We start from the raw sequence: 23,512 nt of genomic DNA, 5'->3' as shown, positions 1-23,512 counted from the left end.
AAACGGAGATTAGCTTTCACATTGTTAAACCATGTATTGACATTATAGTGGTGATGTGATTCAAATTCAACAAATCAGGACATTTTTAAAAAGCCCTCCTGAAACTTTATTAATTGAATAAGGGAGAATGCTTTCACACTGTCATACACACACACACACACACACATATTTTCTTCTCACCTCACCTGAAAAGACTTTCAATTAAAATCTGAATTAAACGTTCTGGAAAATGTTTTTTTTCCTCCCTCCTTTAATTCCCACTCTAATTCTCCAGATTATTTATTTATTGATTTTCTTTCTGCGTTGTATTACAGAGAGCACAGCTTTGCTCCCAAAACTATGCAGCTCTGTGCAGAACGGCTCGATTATTCCACTCATAATCTCACTGCGGGTCAGGCTGCCTGCAGATTAAACTTCTCTCTCTCTCTCTCCCCCCCCCCCCCCCCCGTTTTGCTTATTCTCCCTGTTCTCTCCCTCAGAGTCCATGGGTGGGATTATCGCTTAAACCCGTCTCTCAATCCTCACTCTTACACACACACACACACACACACATACACACACACACACAGTCTGACCCCTTCTGGATGGTAGCATCAGTAATTTCTCACTTTTATCTTCTTTCTTAGTAAAAAGACATTATAAATGAAGCAGGGCTGTAAAATGGGATTGAGCCGCATGGTTTAGTGTTTGTCACACACCCCTTAAAATATGAAAATAATTAAAATGTTGTTGTTAGCAGTTGTAGCCTCTGGTTACTCCTACCACGTCACAACATTTGTGTCTGCTTCTGTTTTCAGGTTTGCCTCACCACCCAGCGGCCCATCCTTTGGGTCCCTAGCCAGTCAGAGCGCTCCGTCGTTCGGGGGCCTGGCCCAGCAGAGCCCTGGGTTTGGGACTCAGCCCAGCAGCTTCTCCGGCTTTGGACAGCAGCCACAACAGGCGGGAGGTGAGACTACTGCTTTAGAGGCTCTGTTTGTCCCTATTCTTCCCTCATCATCATCATCATCATCTTCAAATGTCCTTGCCAGCACTTCTACATAGTGTATGCTGCAGTCAGTGTCTCGAGGGTACTTGGTATGCAGTCCTCCCAACATGAGTACAGTTGAATAGTTATGACGACTCAGCATTTTTTACCTTTTGAGATCAGACTTTCCTTCTTTTCATCTTACAGTACATTTGACTTTACCTTCCACTACGCATTGACACTCACATTTTTTAGATGGTGATTCACCTTTGCTTCCTTTCTTCCTTTTTAGGCTTTTTCATGAATCATATACGTACTGTAAATCACACCATCCAACTGCACCCTTCATATATTTATCTTTCTGTGCCTTTTCTGTCTCTATCTTCCAAAGTCCTTTGTAGCAAAGCTTTGCCTGACTCAGGGTTTACGTACACAGCACCATAGATGTGTTTGTTATGGATGACTCATGCGTTGAAATTAAATTGCATTGGTTGTCTGTTTTCGTATATTTGATTGCTGCAATCGCCCAACTAATCCCTTTCTTCTTTTTTTTTCATTTCCTAGGATTCCCCGGGCACACAAACACCTTTGGGTCTGCTAACCAGTAAGTTATTTGTGCGGGAATACAGACCCACATGTCTCTCCTCCCTGTCAGCAGCGCGCTGTGTCTGTAGTGAAGTTCAAATATCTTCAACAGCCCGATTCCCCACAGACCCTTTCTGAATGAATTCTTTGTCTCCTTATTCGTTTAGAGTCGGATTCTCTTTGTTGCTATTTCCCCGTATTGAATTAGGGAGGGGAGGAAATGAATGATTTATTAAAGCTTGCCTTAAAAGATGATCCAATAAATAAAGCAATAAACAGCGGCCCATACTAAATATAAATCAGTCTGACCCCTGTGGAAGACGATGTCCCTGAAACGGGTGGTGCATGAATGAATGCTTTAGTCCAACTTTCTTACTAATTGCCCCCTTGTGATTACATTTTCATTTTGCTGCTGCGTGTCACATGGCGGCCATGTTCCCCGGGGGGTGTTCCAGTGGAATGCCCTGTGAAGTGTGCAGGCGTGTGTCGAGGGCGGGCGCAGCCTATTGGACGCATTCCCATGTTGTTAATAATCCTCCTCTCTGTCGTTTTTACTCATTTCTTTTGGGACTTTGTCCAATAGTACATTCATCCTAATGCTTATTGTGTTTCTTTACTAAGCTGGGATGCTTTATTGGATTGCATTAATAGTTTTCTCTTGCGAATATGCAAAACAGGTTGCTTTAATTGATAACTGACACTCAAAACATTTAAAAAACATTTTGACGCACATCTTAACAGCCCACAAAAAAGAAATAAGACAACCGGTTATCAGAACTTATATTTCCAACCTAAATCCATTGTGTTCAACATCTTAATATATGAAAAAACACATTAGGTGTGTATTTGTGTGTGTATCTGTACAGCTCTACTGTGTGTTTGTTTGTCCTTTCTTCCTATACTCTTCTTTTAAAAATCTAATTTGTGTTCCAACCATTTTATTAAATCATCCTTATGTTGACAGAAATATCCAGATCCAATATGCAGTATTTTAATAACAGCACCATAACATCAAAAGGAGAATTGTAAAGCTCTTGTTGTAAATCTTATAATAAAACTACCACTGGTGGCTTTTCAAGCATTGAAACTCTTTTTCAATAATCTCTCCCTCTCTGCTTTGTCTGTCATTTCTTCTTCCAGATCAAGTGCTCAAACATTTGCCAGTTGGAGAAGCTAGTTTTATTAAAGCTCCACGTCACTGCTACAGTACTTTCTGCAATCAAGCTCAGTGTGCCACATAATGGGTAAAGAGAGAAGAGTGTGTTGCATTCGAGTCAAATAAAGGGAATTCAAAGATATACTACCTGTTAAAACCATAGACTGTATAAAACAAGCTCACCGCCTTCTTCAGAAAATATAGGACATTGTAACTCGCTGATGCAGTTTACAGAATTGTCCTTTGTTTGTTTGATTGTTGGTTAATTTTTTGTCCAGCATTTTTAAGTTTTTGTTTCTGCACTTTTAAACATATACACATTAACCTAAAATCATTCAAGCGTCTGAACAGTTGACACTTCCTTTTCATTTTTGGAAATTGTGTTTTCAGCATGGCTAAACAAATTCAGATGCAAGTAGTTTCTCTCAGTAGTCATGTAGATTTTATTAAATTCCAAAGAATTGTGATCTAAGGTGAAAAAGTTATATTTTCATTTTCAAATGCAATTAATCCCCGCTTGATGTATATTTTTACATGAAAACATGGAAATAAATGACATTTCTCAAATTATTTGTCTATTCAAAATTGTATTTATTAAGCAGTCATCATAATTTGAAAGGCACAAAGCTAAAAGCATTAAAAAAAGATCTAAAGCCTGCTCATTAGAGAACTGAAACATAATTTCTCATACTTTATACTTAGGTTTTCCGCCATTTGATTGGGCTAAAGATTCACAAACCCTTTTCTAAAACATCTTGACATGCATTGAAACAGCATTTCACAGTTGACTCTGCTCAGTATTTCCTTAACAGAGAGGAACATGTGAAACCAAACCCAGTTTAATATGAGGTGGCATGATGAATAGCATGGCAGCCCGCCTGAGGCCCTGTGTACACGGTTCACTAATTAATGCTAATTCCTTGATATGCAGCTCGTTCCTCCGTCTTCAGTCTGGAATCCATTGACTGGCATTCAGAGCTAAATCAGGCTGCGGGAGAATGCTGATGAGGAACTCGTATCAGAGCTTCCATGTTGTGGCATTTGGCCACCATCGAAAGAATTACATTCCCGGCTTATGGCTGTGGAGCATGTCCCTGTCACTCCATCCATCCTTATCTCGCGCTCCAGCGGACGGGTGGTGGAGGTCCTGATCGTGGGGAAGTGGGCACGGGAATGTCGGGGTCATAACATGTGACCTGAACCCGCCCAAATGGTCCAATCCACATTCCCCAATAGACTTTAATAGAAATCAACAGTAATCTACCTGCTTAAGCTTTGAAGATGAGAATAATAAATGGCTATTCATAAATTATATATATATTGTTTAAGCAGTGTGTACATGATCACAATTCTGTTTGATCAGTACCCCGCTCTTTGATGTCTCAGGTAAAGAATTACAGTTGGCCGATTTAAAGAGGCACACGGGCAGTCACAGAGCCCAAAGTCTGTAATGCTGTCAGCTAAAGCGGATGAGCTTATGAGATTTCCAGCACCCACCCTGCGACTCGCCTCGATGAAAGGCAGAATTTTAAAATATATTTTAATAGAAATTCTCCAAAGTGACACTACGTTTTTTCTTATTGTGTCACTGTTCCTGGTGATGGGAACGCTCACAGACACCCGCAGGGATGGCAGCTGTCTTCATGGAATCCAGATAAAAATAGCTTAGTCAAAATCACCTCTCCCCTTCCCCAAACCCCTCCTTCAATATCTGTTCTCCCTCCACACCAGCAGTGAGTGATGATACGCACATCCTGCCTAGTTTTGCAGACATACCCATTATCTCTGCATGTGGTACTGCCCCTCCCTCTCTTTGGGGTCATCAGGCCTTTCTTTCCCCAGTGGTTAATGCTGGGTCTGGTCACTCAAGGGTCTCCCGTTCACGAACCAGCCAGGCTGTTCAGGTCACAGATATTGTGAGTTCAGTGTTATCCCATTTGTGAGCACTAGCCCCTCTGGAACATCAGGCTACAATCATCCCTAATAGGTTGTTTTGTCTGCCCAGATAATCCAAAGCTAATAGTGGTGTTTCTCTCCTCTGTGCTGAGTGACAGTGCTGCACTGCGGGTATAAGCCCTACCCTTGTTTGGAGAATGGAACTGTTGTAAAAAAAGTTTAACAGATTTCACAATATTTAATACATTAAGATACATAATCTGTAATATATGACATATTGGCAAATTCAAGGTTTTTAGCCATGCTAGTAGTATCACTTTTTAGGTATGGAAATGGTGGCTTCTCTCATGCTTCAACACTTTGTTCTAGACTGAAATATCATATCACCTTTGGCCTGTCATATATGTTTACCTGACAAGAAACAAGCCACTATAATTGACCATTTTCAAAACAGATCACTGCTAAAAAATGAAATCACGTGACAATGTTTGCTATACAGTTATGTTGCTTTTTCTTTTTGAGTCTTTGTCTGCAGGTTTAGAAAAAAAGCTTTGGGATTTTTGAGTGCATCAGAATCCCAAAGCGATACACAAAACCATTTTTTCACATTTGATAATGTTTATAGATCGGGCATTTTGCCTTGCCGTGTTTTTTTTTTATGTATTGCAACTCATGTTTGTCTCTTCTTTAACTGCTGACAGACGGTCCTTGGGGTACTGGTATTAAGTTTCAGAATGTAAGGGCATGATCACGTTGTATGCCAGTATTCACGCTGAAATGCCAACGCAGAGCTTTGAGCATTATATTGGCACTGACATTACCATCATGCATAATAAATAACACCCGGGCAGCTACAGCAGAGTCTCTCCCGACCTCAGAACCTACCTGCCTGAGATCCTCTTCTTTAACTCTGTCTTTAACCGACTCCCAGGGATTACCCAGTTCAGTGTCCTTACTTATCCTGATACTTAGAAGCTTTATAAGAGACTTTTAATTTAAATCAACCCTCCTTGAGTGTTCATAGTGTACACAAAGTATCCAGATAAAGAGCCCTGCCTCTGCAGAAGAACTGGACACTCCCTCTCCATTTACATGAGACAACATGAACAGGTGCTTGCAACAACAATTTCAACACTTGCACTGCATGTGAACGGATTACTCAGAACGGGCTTAAAGTATTAACTAATGTACTTGATCGTGGATGTCAGGCATTATCATAGATGTTAGGGGGAAGGCTAGCATCACCAAAACAACACAGGGATGGCCTGTAATTTATAAAAACAACACTTTTACTGAAGCAATAGATAGATAGTACTTTATTCAATAAGGCAATGTACATAAGAGAAATTAAGACACTAGAAGTAAACAGTCCAAAAGAATTCTGAACTAGTAATAAAATAGCATTACAAAAATACAAAATTTGACATGTGGGAATACACATTTCCAGTAACAAATATAATGCAGGGTATTACAATAACTATGACGAAGCCATAAAACATGTTATAATGTTTTTCACAATTCCTTATACTACTTTCCCAACAATACTTTCTAAAATGAGACATTGAACTCCACTAGGAGAAGGGAAACAGATGCCATGTTGGAGTGCATACCTTGTTTTGACAGTATCCTGAGGGCACTTGAGGTTAGATGCTGTTTTTCTGGAAGTGTTAGAGCTGAGCCACAGCTGGCTGCAGAGCATCACCTCTACATTTCCCACTCAGGTGCGCATTCCCCGCCTGAGCCTAAGCTTTGGTTTCAGTCGTCACTCTGGTTTCATCACCCTTGTCAGAACTGACCCCGAAAGTAACTATTGCTGAACCTCTTGAGGTATAGTTTAACTTGTGGACTTCCATTCATTAATATCCCTTTGAGAGTGTTTCCGTTTGAATCTCATTCCACACTTATCTGATTTGCTGAATAAAGGACTTTTCACTTAGCGAGCAGTTTAAATGCATCTTAAGCCCTGCTGGTGTCAGCAGATGTTCACCGCAGCCCAACTGTGTGGAACATAAATGAACGAAATACATAATTGCCCCCAGAAATATTCCCTTTCCACCCCCGTTTTTGATCATCCATAAAATATAAAAGTCTTTTGATGAGACTTTGCAAATGATTCAGCACATACAGGGGGGGGTGCTGTGTTTGTCCTGCAGCTCTTTGGTCTTTTTACCTACATTGCTAAATTCATTGCTTTATTGCATAAGAGTGATTGTAAAACAGACACACAGATTTATAGTTCAGTGTCATTATCTAAGAGTATGTTTGTTTTAACAGGCATGTCGCCAAACTACCCGTAACCGCTGGCTTACTTTCTTATTGGTCGAAGAGGATAACAGACTCCGGCTCACTAAGCTTTTGCATTAATTACATCTAAACATGTGGGTGACGTCCAAGTATGCCAGCCAGCGTCTGTTTCAGCCTCCTATTGTAACATGGCTTTAGCTCAATAAGAACAGGTTTTACAATGATCACAGCAATAACCTTTAACCAGGTAGGAAAATATAATTAACATACAGAAAAACTTGTGGGTAATGTTACATATGTATATAGGAATATTTCAATAGAATTCTACAGAATTAAACAAATGAAATGCATGTATTAACCTTATAATCGTTTCCTTTAATGTAACATTATTTGAAACGCAATTCGTTAGATGATCATTTTGTATTAACGCACCCTTATAAAAGTGTTTTTAGTCACAGCTCATGGCTTTATGAATTGTTATTAAGTGACTTATTAATGCTTTAAATATCACTTGTTGGGTTAAATGGTTGAACAGATGTTGAAAACCTGATGTTTAAAACCAATTATTTATTGTAATCATATCAATTATGAAGTAAGATAAACAATTTATTTATTTAATCGTTTATTTGAGGAGGGACAATGCATATTGATGAACATTTAAAACAAATAATGCTTTAAAACGTAAACATGCCAGATTTGAGCTTTGAGCTCATTTCCATCCGTAGTCCCTCACATACAACATTTAAGAACCTGACATTTATATACATAGCAAAAATAAATACATGATATGCAGAAAGAGCATGAGCAGCATATAAGTATTTACCACATGGCAGTACAATGTAGCAGCACCGACATATAACGTGCAAGAGAAGATACAAGAGATACATAAAGTGCAAGAGAAGAAACCCCTGTATTAAAGTGCATTTAGTGATGATTGCACGTCTGTTTGTTTCTCAACCATTCTTTGAGTTGACCTTTCAAACTATTGAGAGTGGGACAATCCCGTATCTCAGTTGGGAGGCTATTCCACAAAGAGCTGCCTTTAACGGAGAGGACATTTTGTCCAAAAGTGGTCCGTCTACGGTGGACCTCACAGTCTCCTCTGGTTTCTGACCTAGTGCAGCGTCCAGTGTGTTTTTTGTGGATGAATTCCCCTAAGGGGGATTTAATCATGGATAACCTTCATTTATTATAAGAAAAGAAAGAGGGTAAATGCAGAGAATCAGGATTGTGTCACACCAGGAAATGTTGGCTTGTACCCGACCCATAAAGCATTACCTTATTGTGATTTTTAACCATTTCTAAAGCCGTGAGATACAACAAATGAACCCTTTTATAGAAGCTGTCAGAAGCTGGCACTCAGGTTGTTTTTGTGAGGAATGAATGGCTTGTTGTTGATGTATGGAGGTGCTACACATGACACAGTGGTGTTGAATGACAAAACATGACAGTACACACTCATGAAATTGTTTAGGCAAGCTGACGTTGAAGAATAGTTTACACTTTGTCCTTACGGCTTTCAATCGTAATGAAATGTTTTTGATATTTCTCAACAGGCACAGATCCACATGAGAGATTAAAGGAGGAAGGGGGTTCCACATCCACGTCAACATACAGGACCACGTGACCGCACATCAACAGCTGGGACAACTCAACAACATCGATGTGGAAAATGGCTGTGATAGAGCATTATTTGAATCATTTCAATCTACTTTTTTAGACCTGACTTCTCCCTTTTTTAAGCTGTTTTAAATTGTTTAAACTGCAAAGAGATAGAAATTAAAGCACCAATGACTAGAAAGAAGACTAGTATGTTTTATTCATGTATTTTAAGGGATTCATATTAACATAAGTTCATGATGGTCTCGGCAGGCAAAGGTCAGATGAGGTAAAGATGAGCTTTAATTCTTTAAAGCATCCCACAGGAGCTGCTGGTGATTTCTGCTTTCATTACAAAAGCCTTGGCAGAGTGTAGGGGGGGGGTAGGATCCAACTATACGCTGTAATTACTCTGATGGTAATTAAAGTCTCCCTATAATTGTCGCAGCTTGTGGGATGTTCATTAATTTCAATGGGAAAGTGGACCATACAGTATAGTAAACAGTTGTTGTCCTTATTTAAGTCTGGCAGTCCAGATGTAGCCCTGTTGTTGTGTAAACACACACCTCTTATATAACTGTCGGGGTTGTATTGAGAGTGCCTGTCTTGAACATAACTGTGATTTATCCACTTTGCTGCAGCATTGCATTTCAATTATATATCCCATAATATTGTCCTGCAGGCCTTGGACATTATTTAAAGCATTCAATGCAGAAAGAGAAATAAGATGTTGGAAGCTACTCAATATAAACTCATTTAAAAAGTCTTAAATTTGTTTGTCATCTTACTTAGAAGAAACCTTAAGACAATAGTCTGAAGCTGTACATCATATCATTCTGTTATGACATTTGCAATAACAATACTTCCTCAAAAATATCCCTTTTTATATATATTCCACTAAAATATAAAGGTGACTCAAAGGCATCATACTTCAATGTTTGCAATGCACAAAAAAAGGCACTAAAATCAAGTGCCGTCCTGCTCCCAACAACAGAGTTATATAGAGGTCAGTCCTGGTGCAGATGAAGGTCTTTTCAAAATAGCATGGTATATTTCTGTGGATCGATAAACCCCAGTATTATCCCAGAGGTCGGATAAAGGAGCGCGATTGAAACTCATAACGTCGGCACTGCAGGAGTATTACTAGTAATGTTTGGTGCCAAAGATAAAGCAGCACGGTGATTATTCCATATTACAAAAAGGGACAGGTGGATGTATGTGAGGAGACACTGCCTGGTCTCTGAGTCGAGTAAATATAGCCGTGAATGTAGAGCTGAGGAATGTGACCAGGATAGCACAGAGGCTGTAGTCCAGCACACAGAAGCTGCTGCTGGAGACTTTCATTTGGTGTATGGATCAATAATCTTTGATAAACCAGCCATTCAATCCTATATAGTGTCACTTCACCTGATCAGCCCTATTTCACTGATACCACACTTTTCACACTTCTCATTAAAGCCAACAGTCTTAAGATGAGTCTATTACCACCTTCCAAATCTCTGAGTCTGTACTGAAAGGGATAATATCAGCTCCCTGCTTTTGGTGCAGACTAAAGATTAATTTTAAGACATTACCTACGTGCTTAATGTGGAAATATTATAAGTGATGGACTTAAAATTAAGCTACCCAGAGAAGAACTCGTTAAAGAGTTATAATGGAGGAGTGCACAATGGGTTCAATCATCTGTTCATTTTGCATTCCTGAATACCTGTGTTCCCTCTTGCATTTCAATTAGCTGCTTCTGATTCATACATTTTGATTCATGTGACCTGATGATTGTGTGTCGGAGGGATACAAATAGTTTTCATTTCTCTATTGTGCCCTATCTAATGGATGTAGCTCGTCATTTAAGTCTCAAATGACTCTATTAGGAAGATAAGAGTATGAATAGAAAATATCCATCTTAAATGGCAATGAGAAAAATATGAACTTGCCAGTCAGATAACAATTTAGCTAAATGAAAGCAAAGTAAAAGTGGAAATCCAGAGAGAATCCCATTACTTATTATTTATTATTGTTTTTTTTATCGTCATCTTACAAAATAACCACGAGAAAATCCGATGTTGCTCCCAAATCTAATGAAGGGAATGACTAAATAATTTTAAAAATGAATTCAACATTTTTGTATTTAAGCAGTATACGGAAAGCAGCAGAAAGACTGAGGTGAGCACTCTTTAAGTAATATTCTTATTGTAATACTAAACGCGTTATTGCATATAATCCTTATATCATGCAGTATTATTTGTCCCCTCACTGTCAAAATAGTAGTACTCTAAAGGATTTCTACTTAGTTGTTCTCTTGATTATGTCCCATCTTTGTCACTCTACTTCTATATGTCCTGTATCTTCTTTCATTGCTTTTCACTATCATCAACAAAAAGAGACGCATAAAGGGATGTAACGTGTTTCCCTGATGCTGTATGAGATCTGGCCGAGGCATACAGTACATCATGTGCTCCACCGTGTATGTGTCGCCTCGGGGTTTGTTCGTATGCGCGGAGGCTTTCAAGATTTTTCAATTCAGCGCTCAAGACTTCGCTTTTTTCTGCTCAGGGGGTATTTCGTTCTTTGATTTTTACAGTGAATCAACACAGTCAAACATGTTTGGAAAGGACAGTGACACATTGAGTGCTAAAACTAGAAGATTAATGAATTACAATTATTCATTAGGGAGGGAAATGGAGAAGCTACCAGGCAGCAAAGGAAAGTAACATCTACACTTTAAAGTTAAAAAACCAAGACAACAGATATTATTTGTATATTTTATTCCTTCATGAAAAAGACCTTTTTATATATATTTTTTTCAGGGTTTGTTTTCCCAGTGTTGTGCATTTTCACAGTTTTAAATATTTGCCAGAACTGACCCATTTTCAAGTATTGGTGTAAAAGTCAAAGCTGAACAAGAGAACGAAAACTGCTTTAACTACGTCAGAGCTGTATTTCCAGAAGACAAACATACATAGTCGCTCGTATTATCACATGTGCTACATCGAGGTTGTATTCAAACCATGGGACTGTGTTGATTTTATTTTGGAAGTAAGGAAAATGGCAAAATAAACTTTTGCTTGAGATGAGATGAAACCAAAAGTCAAAGGCAGGAAATAAAGGCAGGTGGTCCTATGTGTGAACCTGGGATGTTTTATTGGTTTGAATGAAGGGATGATGAGGATGAACTGATGTCTCGTAGGAGTTCATTAACTTCTTAAAGTTTTTGAAACAAAGGTAGCAGCCATCAGAAGAACTGTAATGGTGTGCTTTCAGGAGAGGAGGCTTTCATCTCCTAGCTTGGCACAGCCCTCCAAGCAGAAATAGCAAAAATATTGTCCACATCGCTACATTTGTGATGTTTCCCTGGAAATACAAATATGCCCAATCATTTTCATTAACAACTGAAAACAGGACTGCAATTAAGTGCCACAAGGTTTTAAAGTTCACGATGTCCTAATGCATAGTTTTGGCTTTGTCCAATTTTGGCACCTTTTGCCTTCCATACGCAAACAAACAATATGTTATTCTGTGGCTTAGTAAAGGAAGCACGTAAAGCAAGTTCTTCTGTTGTGTTTACACAAAATACACATTATAAATACATATTCACACACACAAACAGAAGACAATTAGAACCCTTATCCTACAATATGACATGAAATGCTGTTGATAGTTGACAGGCACCCACTCAATGACCTCAGTTCCTCCATTGTTCTTACTCCTACAAGACACAAAAGATACATGTATCACTTCCTGTTTATTGGTTAAACAGGCGTGTTTGTGCATATGGCTTTGCAGCATGTGTTCAGACGGTCCACGTGCAGGGCTGATAAATGAGTTCTCACTGCCAATGTGACACTGCTGTGACAATCAGATACCACGCCAGGCCTACTCCTTTTTCGCCTCAGGGTGTGTGTGTGTGTGTGTGTGTGTGTGTGTGTGTGTGTGTGTGTGTGTGTGTGTGTGTGTGTGTGTGTGTGTGTGTGTGTGTGTGTGTGTGTGTGTGTGTGTGTGTGTGTGTGTGTGTGTGTGTGTGTGTGTGTGTGTGTGTGTGTGTGTGTGCGTGTGTGTGTGTCTGAGAGAGAGGGGGCAAGCTCTGTCCCTGTTTTATGACAAGGACGTAACCTTTCCTGCGTTTGAGAGAGCCAAAGAGAGAAAGCATCATGACTTATAAGCAGAAGCACACTAGAAACTCCTCATCCTGCCTAAATCCCTCAAATAGGATTTAACAGACACGCTCACATGAATACACACACATATGCTTGTTGTGAGCGTGAGACACACTGTGTGTTTACATTTCATAACATGTAGTCCAGTTAGAGTGCTGTCCACTGTCTCCATAGGTCATTTCGAGGCTGCTACGTTGATACCACTGGACACAGCTTTCCCTGCTGCCTTCAAAACAAAACCACAAATTGAAATATCTTGTGGTTGACATCCATGTTGCTCTTGGTAAATGTCAGAGTTATTTTAAGCTGGCTAAATGGATTTAATTTGATGTCACCATCATATTAAAATCCATCCCTGCTACTGTGTCTGTAGTACACTTTGAGTGCGACTTTCACACAAACACTTGGACCCTGACCTTTGCTATATGACCTCACTTACATTTCACCCATGACTTTAGCTAGCCTTTGCATTGCATGGCACGACTCGGCACAGTTCAGTCCATCTAGGGCATGGAAGTGTGTCACGGCAGATCTAATTATGACAGCAGCACCCCCCAAAAGTTCTCGTCTCCCTTCAGCACAGTGCCCTGCGACCCAGCCTGAAGCAGAGGCTATCGTGGTTACACATGAGAGCGAGCAGGAGTGTCTATATGCGGCCTTGTGAGGGCTTAGCTATAAGTGAACAAAGCAGTTTAGCTGGTGGCATGAAATGGACGTAATGAATTGATGTTTGAGCTCTGATGCAGCTAAATATTGCTACATTAATCCATATGGTGCTCTGCAGAGGGTTAAGCTAATTCTCCATATAATGTAATTTTTTTGTACTACAGTTGTATTTGTTCTATTTTATTCACGGTTATAAAAACAGTTAAACATTTTACTCGCTTTGTTGTTGAGGGCTAGAAAGGAAGATTGGTATCACTTTTGTATCTGCATGCTGGATATCAACCCAGTCTCACGGCATTTTGTGTAATAGTCACGAAATACATTTAATCTATTGATTCGTGTTCACCAACACGATTTTCCAATTTTTTTTCGTGTCACACAACGATTTTAAAAGCAATGTATTTCTATTGATAGTAGGCCTATGTGTCGTGCCTGCAACACGTCTTTTTGTCCGGTCGGGTCTTAGAAGACCAGAAGCTGTGTGGTTCATAAAAACATTTTCTTACTCAATATCAAGCCACGATTATTGTTTTTATTTTAAATTGTATAATGTCTGACTTTTTTTGCCGTCCGCGAGGAAAATAAATGGGGCTCAGAGCCTCAGAATACTGAAATCTGTATTTTTTAAATCTTTTTTTCCTTCTAATTTGTTATTATTTGGTGCAGACACGAAACATACTACCAATAGAAATACATTGCTTCTAAAATCGGTCTGTGTCAGAATACTGAAATCTATACTTTCCTTCTAATTTGTTATTATTTACATTACTTTTAAAATCGTTCTGTGTGACACGAAAACAATGGGGAAATCGTGTTGGTGAACACGAATCAATAGATTACATGTTGTGACTATAACACGAAATGCTGCGACACTGGGTTGGATATACAACAAGAGGGCTAACTTAGCTAAACACTAAAAGAGTAAACACTCCCTGGCAAGCCACAATTTGTAATTTGTATACTTTGGTTTGTACGCATAAAACAAAAGAGATATTGTGCTGGTAATTTAGCTTTGGAAGTGCTAGTAGGTATATTGTGTTACCTTTTGACCGAGCCATGCTATTTCCCATCATGCTAAGCTAAGCTAACAGCTGGAAAGTTAGCATACAGACATGAGAGTTGTATTGATCTAATTCTTGCCATTAACAAAATAGCATGTTTTGCTAAATGTCGAACTATTCCTTTTAAGTTTTGGTAGAAATATCACGCAAATCAAAGAACTGAGTTAAATCTTAAAATGTTTCTGTTTTGTAATAATGAAATGGACAGAATATCCTTAAGAAATGCGGCTTGGATCAAGTTTGATGGATGGGTATTTTTGTACAGTTGACAGTCAGGAGACACTAATACACTGAAATAGCAGCAGCTTACTGATCTTTGTGAAAAACATGAACTGGTGAGACTTGCATGCTAATTATTTCTTTGGTTAGAGGCAAAACACAGGAAGTTGGTAAGCTTGCAAGATGTTTGCAACATTTTAAAGTAAAAACCTGGCCATTTACATAGCAAAGTTACAGAGCTCCCGAGCAGATTTTGTAACATCTTTGTTTGTTTCCTGCTGTCGCTATACTATGTTTACATAAATAACCTTTTTACTTATATTTTGACCTCCCTTGATGCAAAATTCAGCATTTTTCTCTGCTTTTAGGAGTTTCAGTTTGCAGATTAAGCCCTTTTTTCAAGATTAAAAGCTAAACAGACATTAAATAAATTAATATTGGTATTTAGCTGACCAGAGCTGTTTGTGTATTCATGTGTTTGCGTCTTACATTTGCTGGCAGGGACAAAAAAGGGAAACAAGCCCCACATATCAGCGGTGAGGGCTACAACTGGCAGGGCAGAGAAGTGGGTCATCTATATGCCATCCGAGCAGTCAGGAGGAAACTTGCATGCCTCCTGCTCTGCTTTTCAGCCTCAACAACGTTTGAGAGAAAGAAGGGGGTAGGGAAGGGGGGAGGAGGAACTCTTATATAGATGAAGATTACAGATGATTGAGGAACCAACATGAGAGACATGCTTAGTATTACGGAAATAAAGGGGGTGTTTAAAGGAAGGCAACAATACAAAAAAAAACTTAATTTGATTGTCGAGATTGACAACATGGCAGACATCCCGCTGTTTTAATTCTCAGTGTTTTAAGTCTCCAGTTGTTTTCCTTGTCTGTGGCTGCTAAATTATCACGGTATTGATTGTTTAATGTGTGCTTTGCTAACACTCTGTTACTCACTGTGGCTAGAGAGTAGGCCAGACCGGATGGATGAATCAAGAGAAGGAAAGGAAGTGAAAAAGAGGCCCTGAGATGGAGTGATAAAGAGAAAGGAAGAGTTGTGTCTGATGTTAAATGCTACAACGGCCTATAAAAAGAATAATGTTAATGAAGTGAGGTTAACTGAGGTGTGCTTTTGAGTACTTTTTGTTCAAGTTGCTATTGCACGTTACTGTGTTGAGTGCTATTGACGAGCGTTGGCTTTACTGGTGTTCTCTGTTCCAGTACAGAACAGCTCTTCCGTTGCATAATGCACTTGAAACACAACCAGTTAGCTGGGTTGTATAACTGTGTGTACCGTAATGCTGGTTGAACTCATGAGACAATACATTTGTCAGGCAAATGCAACTGAACATAAAATACTTGGAACTAGGATCTTCTTCTATGGTATTGTTCCTAAATCCACATATGCCAGCACCAACTGTCTGGTAGAGATGGGACAAAATACTGCATTGCACTTTGTTTAAGGCTAAAAAGTTTGCAGTAGAAAGCGATGTAAACTTAAGGCAGCATGGATTGAATGTCTCGCATGTTTTAAAAAAGAAAACTGAAAATCTACTATGTCACCAAATGCAACAATAAACAAAAATAAAATGCACTCTCTCCCAGTCTATAAATATAAACACAACTGGTATTCATACACAAGGTTTGTGCATGTCCATGTATGTATCATGTGCGCAGACATGGACATGTAAATACTTAACCCACACTCACAAACCTCATATCACAACATATAAAACTGAAATAAAAAACAAAGAAATCCTCTTGTTTTTCATTTTTGCACAGTTTCATTTAGCACAGTGCGATCCCGACCCAGTTTGAAGGTAGAATGGTTGCAGTTTGTTCGCTCCAGTTTCAAAAGCCCCCACCTCAGAGCAACAGCTGGTCTTTTTCACAGAGCTGGTTTTATTTGCCTTTTTTTCTCTCTCGTTCAGTCTTTTTTTAAACAAAGAGGCAAAAATGAGCGGAGGGGTTAAAGCAGTGAGAGCTGGTGACGAGCAGGAACAAAAGAAAAATAAGAGATGATACTGTTAAGGTATCCAAGGCCAGTCTGGTCAGTGAAACAGGTCAGTATTTGGGTGGGATGACCACCACGGGGTTACCATTCTTTGGCCGCCACATCAGCACCTGGGCGTCGTTGGCGTTGGGCTTGACCATGGCGTTGGAGAGGATGGGCTCATTCTTGCCCAGGATTTGAGGCTGTTCCTGGGTCACGGGCTCGTTCAGAGCAGCCCTGTGACCCAGAGGCTTCTCCGGGTCCACTCGGATGTGAAGCCGCATCCTCCAGCGGATTGTCTGCAGGACGAGGGTCTCTGAGGTGGCCTGGTTAATGGCCACAAGCCAGGTGGTGAAGCTCTGGTCGCGGCGGATGCTGGTGAGCTGAGGCACGTTGCTGTCGCTGACGGGCACACCCCAGGTCACGCTGGGGTAGAAATTGTCATTCATACTAACAGTGAACTTGATGGCGTTCTTGGTGGGGCCCACCACAGTGCAGGTCTCCGTGGTGTTGCCGTACCACGGGTAGTTCACCCCATCCGAGTCGCTGATAGCCTGGATTTTGCCATCTCGCAGGTCGGGGAGCTCCCAACTTGACCTGGGAATTTAAAAGGAAACATAGATGAGGATTTACTAAGAAATAGAGCACATAAGTGGCTGTTGATAATATAGGATCATTGCCGTTTATTATGATTAACTAAAGTCAAATGAGCAGACAGCCCCAATCAAGTTCGTTTTAATTCAAGCTACCAATTTTGGAGATAAAACTGGAAGTGAGCTTATGTAAAATTCAATAACGCCTCAATAACAAGGCGTGGATGCATGCATGTGTACAGTAAGCCAAAGTTGAACTAGGAAGTTGTCTGTAAACTGAGATGGATGGCAGTTTGGGTAAAAATGCTACTGTGTGCCTTTGTTTCCTCCTTCAAATATGTGTTTGAATGTTTCCTGACCCCTCTGACTACCTTTTAGAGATCATAATTTCTCTAACTGATCCAAAAACAACAGAATTATCCTTCAAGATGATCTCTTCATCTCTGGTGCACTTGGATTCCTTGTGTAAAAAGCTTTCCTTCCTGTATAAATAGCTGAGAATTTGCATCTTAACAGGCTGACAAGTCTTTCTCTTGATGTCACTGTCTATCCTACAACACATGATAGACACAATGAGATGATTCAAGGCCTCACAGTTGGATCTTTACGGCAATTTTTTAAACTGCAGAGATCAAATACAATCCAACAATAAAATACTGTGACACACAGAGCGGGCGACATAAACCTACATACACCTATGGATTTTCTGCCTGCAACAGGAGAAAGATGACCTTTCTTTCCCTGAAGCTGTAGATCAGCAGGACAGAGGAGATAAAAGTGTGATCACCAGACACATGACTTACTGCCTGCTTGGGCCAGCCTCAAATTCAGATTTATGTATTCATTTGAGATTGGTTGAGATTAGCATGTCAGGCATGATAATGGCTGGCTGTCTGTGTGTGTGTGTGTGGGTGTGTGTAACTGTGTCTGGGTTGTTGTGTCCTGAAAAATCACTTAATCCTTTAAATCTCCTCCAAATAATACTCAGACACAAATTAAATATGTTAGCTGTGGATATCTGCATCTCATTCTCAGTTGGAAACTTCTTCTATTTATTATTTATAGGACTGATGTAAATCTCTGTAAAGGAAAAACGGCCATAACATGCAATTTCCTGTGCATTTCACTCCATCACTGAACTGCCTTCATGCTGGTTTGTTTGAGTCACTGAGACCTCGTCCTGTGGTACGTTGTGTAGTTCTTTACCCGCTGAGGAACTGTGATCAAAAGTGGTGAAAGGCTTGTAGAGATATGTCTCACTTCCTGTTTGTGTCTTCACTGCCTGGTTTGTCACAGCCAAATAGTCCGCAATAAGTGTTGTGAGTGGTTGTGACAGAACCGCAGAGATGTTACAAAGCATTCACTCAACAAAATAAAACTAAACTGCCTCGCACAGTGACTTCTGAGCATGTCAGTTATTCCAAATTGTTGCATGCATTCTATCACAGTGATATCTCGTGGGGTATTTCTGCGGATACCCGAGGGTACTTGTAAAGATTTCAGATTACTGTGACATTAAACGCTCAGTGATCATAGGCCATGTACTCTACACATAAACAATGAAAGCTCTTTATCAAAGATATAACTGAACCAATTAGGGCTGCAAATAATGATTATTTCATTATTGATAAATCTGCCAATTATTACTTGGATTAATCTATTCATTGTTTGGTTTATAAAATGTCGGAAAAGAGAGCCAATTTTTTATATCCTTGTTTCTCAAAGTCGAAGATCATGTCTTGTGTTTTCAGTCCAAAACACAAAGGTGTTTAGTTAGATATGATATGAAACAGGAAACAGGTAATCCCCAAAGGTCAGATTCTCTAAACAGCATTTCTGCTTGAAATCTGAATATATGAATGTTTTTACTGATAATCAGATACATTGATAAGTCGACTAATATTTGCACCTGTAGAAGCCTATTAAGCCAAATATACCACTATAACAAAGATATTGATATATATAGATATATAGATAGTCACACTGAATACATCCAAAATATATCTGCTGTCTTGCAACATATAATGACAGTTTTTCTACACAACTCTACTGTATAGAAATGGATTGCACAGGCAGAAATTGGGAAGACTAGACTGGTGATCTGTAAAAGGTTTCAAAACGTTAGGTCTGAAATGTACAGACGGCATCATTGAGAAACCGTGTGTCAACTGAGCATTGCCCATATCCTGTTGCTGCTCATTTTTCGCAACATAACTTTGCATGTTGCCAATCAGAATACCAGAATACTATTGAGAGCACTTTATAGCAGATGGTGAAGTTTGGATCAATCTCTGTTGGAGTGGAAGTGAAGAAATAGGGTGCCAATTTCATTAACTAGTCAATTACTGTACAGCATGCCTCAGCACCTCGAGTGTCGTGTGTAGACTGAACCCTGCTCTGCCAAGAATGTTGGCAGGAAGCTCTGTCTCCAATGTTTACGTTCATGACTAGAGTTAACGTGCAATCTAAGAAGCACTATACCCGATGCAAGTAAACTTTACAACAGATAAATGTCCATTACTTTTTTAGTTTCACTTCTGCCACAGTTGCTATTTTTAGCACTTTTACATTTTTAAGGCAACACTAGACGCTGGGTGGAGCCACACATTGGGTGTGTGTGCCTGTCTGCCTGTTAATAAATACACACACACAACCATACAAAGCTGTACCACAGTTAAAGCACTCATTAAGACACCTACAACAAACGGGCGGAAGAGAGAGGGTGAATGTGTTCAGAATCCAAAGCCAACAGAGAAATTCTCCACATTACCGTCCTCAGCTGCTCGGTCCAATTAAAGTACGCTGAAGCTTTATTTCCATCAAAGACACTTAGTATGAGAGTCTCAGCGGTGAGAGCAGTATCATCTCCTGCATCCTAAATATGTCTTAAAAATTGATATAAAGAAGAAGTGGACTTTATACGGTTGTGAAATTAATTGACTTTAATATTGAAATGATGATTATATATGAAGTAAAACTATTTTAGATGCATGAGCTACAGTGGTAGAAGAAATGGTAACACTGTACAAAGAGGGGATTTGTGTGTGGGTGCATTCAAAGACCCCTATATATATAGTGCTATATATATACTGAATTTGTATCTCTTACATCCATGTTGGTTAGTTCCAGCTTGAGATCACTGATCTTCTTTGTCAGTGTGTTGCCTGTCCTTACAATATGCTGATATGATGTTTAAGATTGTTATCTTATAATTTTGTGTTTGCTTGCTGCAATTTGGACACAAATAATACACTGACTTTAAAGCTATGTTCTTAAGCGCACAGTATGTCTAATAGTGCCACTTAATCATTGATCTTTAATGACATTTAACCTACTGTGACCCAGTTCTATGCCAGTGATTGTCATTTTAGAATGAAAGTCATTTTCAATGGAGAGTTCAAAGCTATTTTGCATTCATTTTGTTGGTAGTTCAAACCTTTTCAGCGATCTTGAAGAATTAGAGAAAAGTAAGCCTAAGTAGAGCGCATGAACCCAGGCAATAAGTGGGCAATTTTAGTGTTTAGGGCTTTAAAGAAGGGGCTAATTTTCTTTTTCCTTTTGTGTTACAAAATTGGATATATCTGAATGCATCTATTTTCCTTTTATATGAACAGTACATCTGTAACAAAAAAATGACCTGACAAAAGAGCATGACGATTTAACTTAGCTAGATAAAAGAGTAGATTTTCACAATACAACAATGTTGCTTAGATGAACAATTACTGAAGCAATTACTGTTAGCAAAATGTGGTTTACAAAAGGCATTGATCATCCTGGCCTTTGAGTCCAAGTCCTTTTTTGACTGTCTATTTCTTTTTCTAACACTCTCACAAACACACACACACACACACATGCAGGGCCATATGGGTTGTTGGGGAGGGGACTCTAATCTTAGACGTACAGCACTCAAACATCCTTAGCTACAATTTCAACAGATAAAGCTAATTGTGAGTGCATGTCAGCTTGTGGTTGCCCACAACAGGATACAACAATGCTAACTAACATTACCACGCATATACACACATTAACAATGAGGGGGGGGGGGGGGGGGGGGGATATAGGAAGGAACAAATGAATAAAAGACAAGTGTTAACTGTCACACTGTGTCCTGATGAGCATGTTTTCTTTAAGCATAATTTGCTAATGTTTTACTAGATTAATTGACAAGGAGAAATCTGAAAGGTCATAGCAATCATTTTCAATCCCAATGTCCTGCTCTCCTGTCTGTCAGCTTTTTCAAGTACTTTGTAGCCTACAGGGGCCCAAATATACTGTATATAGTTGAGCTACTGAAATAAAGAATATTACACTGCACTTTACAGGTAGACAAGTGTCATTAAATGAGACTATTTTCATTTAAGAATCATTTTAGCATTATGTGTACAAAGAAATAAACTTCCAGTTCCAGAAATACTCTTACACTGACATTACACATAACTAACAAGGCTCTCTTTTGGGGAAGAACCATATTTGTCTGTACATTTGCCCACAGTGCTGAATATGCTTGAGTTTAGTTTAGTTTCCTGAAGTTCTGGTTAAAATATTTCTTCTTTAAACTTGAAATGTGTAGTTCTCTATTCTGGGTAAAAGCATTCCACAAAAAGAAAATGTAAATAAACTTCTTAACGAAAATACAACATAACTATTTACTTATGTTTACTTATCTGGTAGCCAAGTGATTTGTTTATTGAGTCTCAACCATAATGTGCTGAAGACATGCTCAGCTCAACCCCATAATAGTAACATAGTAAAAGAGCCCCTGATACTCACATCCCTTTGTTTCCATACGTATTGTAGAACTCCATGTGGTTACAGGCTTGGATCCAGCCGATGGTCCATGTCTCTTTACCGGCTACTGGCGGCACTAGGACCCGAGCAAGTGCTCGGAAGTGTGGTGTCCGGTAGCGCAGGACCACGCTGGATGACTCGTCGATGCTGGTGGGGTTGGGGTCGATGGAAGTGTTCACCTCCAGGACGGTGATACTGTCTCGGAAACTCTTGGGCTTACACCTGATACTCTGGATACAGCCCATTGCATTAAATAGCAACACAATCCACAACAACGTCCAGAGGTCTGGAGAAGAAGAAATACGCATGGAAACAGCAAGAAAATCACCACAGGTGGATCCACATCATGTTTTCCAAAAAGGTTTATCAGATTAAAAAGCGTTTATCTATAGCAGGCTGTCTCGTGAAAAAAAAGCCATGCATCTGTGCACATTTTTGATTCAAACCTTCTTTCAAAAAAGAAGAAGAAGACGGGCCTGGAACATCTTCATATTTGTAGAGCACATGCTTTCCGGTGCGTAAACGCAACTTCATCAAACAAGTGCAGAAACAGAAACTTTCCTTTATGCGTGCACAGATGTGTTCATGCTGTCTAGTTAAAAGTCATTGCTTCATAAGCGATTTTTCACAAAAGGACTTGACCTTTTGGCAACATGCATCCATTGGAAAGGTGCACGTAAAAGACTCGGGTAATTATGAGCTAAATAATTAACTAAAACTACTAATGTTACATCTTGGCGTCAGATTCTCTTTTGTGTAATCATTTTTGTAATTACACGATTATATTTGAGTGAATGCTATATGTCCAGAATTATAATAAAAATGATGCCCAAAGGTGAATTTCACATTATATGGAGCAGCTTTATCTCCATTTAATCCGCAAAAACATAATTCCTCACAATAAAAAGTGAAATTTAGAGCGTTATCCTGAACGTGTTTATACATGTGCGGATTAACGGCCCATGCAGTGCAATTGCATGAATTGTGGGGTTTTGCGGACAAAAAACAACATGCAAAAAGAAGTCTACCTATAAAACAATTGACTGGAAAGTCTCCAGTGTCATCAGCCTGGTGAAATCCTGGACAGCTTCAGGGTGATCGGCGGCTCACAGTTCTTCGGTCAGAGAGGTAATTCCGTTATCCCCTTCACAGCCGCTCCCGTTATTTCTCCCCTACAGCTGCAAATAACGTCCCCGTCCCGCCGGGAGAGAGGGATCATTTCCACAAGCGTTCAAATCTAGCCGAGTTTCAGCCGGAGCACCGCAACATCCAAAGGACAGCGCCGGGTCAACTTTAGCACCCGTTTCACAGAATCCATACCTAGATTTAAAAATAAATAAAACATAACGCCTCAGAACGAAGAACCTCCAGCTGTCACATAGTTCGACCGAGCCGGCAGTTCTGTCCTGTCCGTCCGCCTGCGCTGGGATGCGGTTCAGCCTAAATTCCTGCACAAGCTGTCATTTCTCCGTGCTCGTCCCATCGCTGCCACGGCAGGTTCACCCCGCTTCGCATTGGTCTATTTCAGCTGCCTTGAAAGCGGCTTTATAAGTACCATCCGACACTTCCTGTATGAGCTCCAGGCATGCTGGGAAATGTAGTCG

General features: G+C 39.7%; 2 protein-coding genes across 3 annotated transcripts in view; one reads left to right on the top strand and one right to left on the bottom strand.

The window, feature by feature from the left end:
- The window catches only part of nup214 (nucleoporin 214), a 40,002-nt gene extending 31,114 nt beyond the window's left edge, over positions 1-8,888 (top strand). The window contains 3 exon segments of the mRNA XM_034123068.1: positions 798-946; positions 1,529-1,568; positions 8,402-8,888. Coding sequence (XP_033978959.1) covers positions 798-946; positions 1,529-1,568; positions 8,402-8,417 — 205 coding nt within the window. The 3' untranslated portion in view covers positions 8,418-8,888.
- Positions 8,889-14,058: 5,170 nt separating this feature from the next.
- On the bottom strand, positions 14,059-23,512 carry fam78ab (family with sequence similarity 78 member Ab). 2 transcript variants are annotated; one of them, XM_034123266.1, is made up of 3 exons: positions 22,937-23,510; positions 21,891-22,194; positions 14,059-17,124 (listed from the first exon to the last, which is right to left on the bottom strand). In XM_034123266.1, exons 2-3 carry the CDS (start codon positions 22,151-22,153, stop codon positions 16,599-16,601), a joined length of 789 nt encoding a protein of 262 aa, XP_033979157.1. In that variant the 5' UTR covers positions 22,154-22,194; positions 22,937-23,510; the 3' UTR covers positions 14,059-16,598. The 2 variants fall into 2 exon arrangements, with proteins under 2 accessions (XP_033979157.1, XP_033979156.1); XM_034123265.1 differs by having other exon boundaries at positions 21,891-23,512.

This window comes from Trematomus bernacchii, unplaced genomic scaffold (assembly GCF_902827165.1).
Source record: "Trematomus bernacchii unplaced genomic scaffold, fTreBer1.1, whole genome shotgun sequence".
In the NCBI taxonomy this organism is placed as follows: Eukaryota; Metazoa; Chordata; class Actinopteri; order Perciformes; family Nototheniidae; genus Trematomus; species Trematomus bernacchii.
This window is presented reverse-complemented; position numbering and strand designations above follow the sequence as displayed.

What these genes read in the sequence shown, in the direction of transcription:
- fam78ab (XM_034123265.1), bottom strand. Translation starts at nt 22,216, where the DNA reads ATGCGTATTTCTTCTTCTCCAGACCTCTGGACGTTGTTGTGGATTGTG. An exon ending in ACGTATGGAAACAAAGGGAT is followed by an intron (nt 17,125 to 21,890) that starts GTGAGTATCAGG and finishes TTAAATTCCCAG; the next exon opens with GTCAAGTTGGGAGCTCCCCG.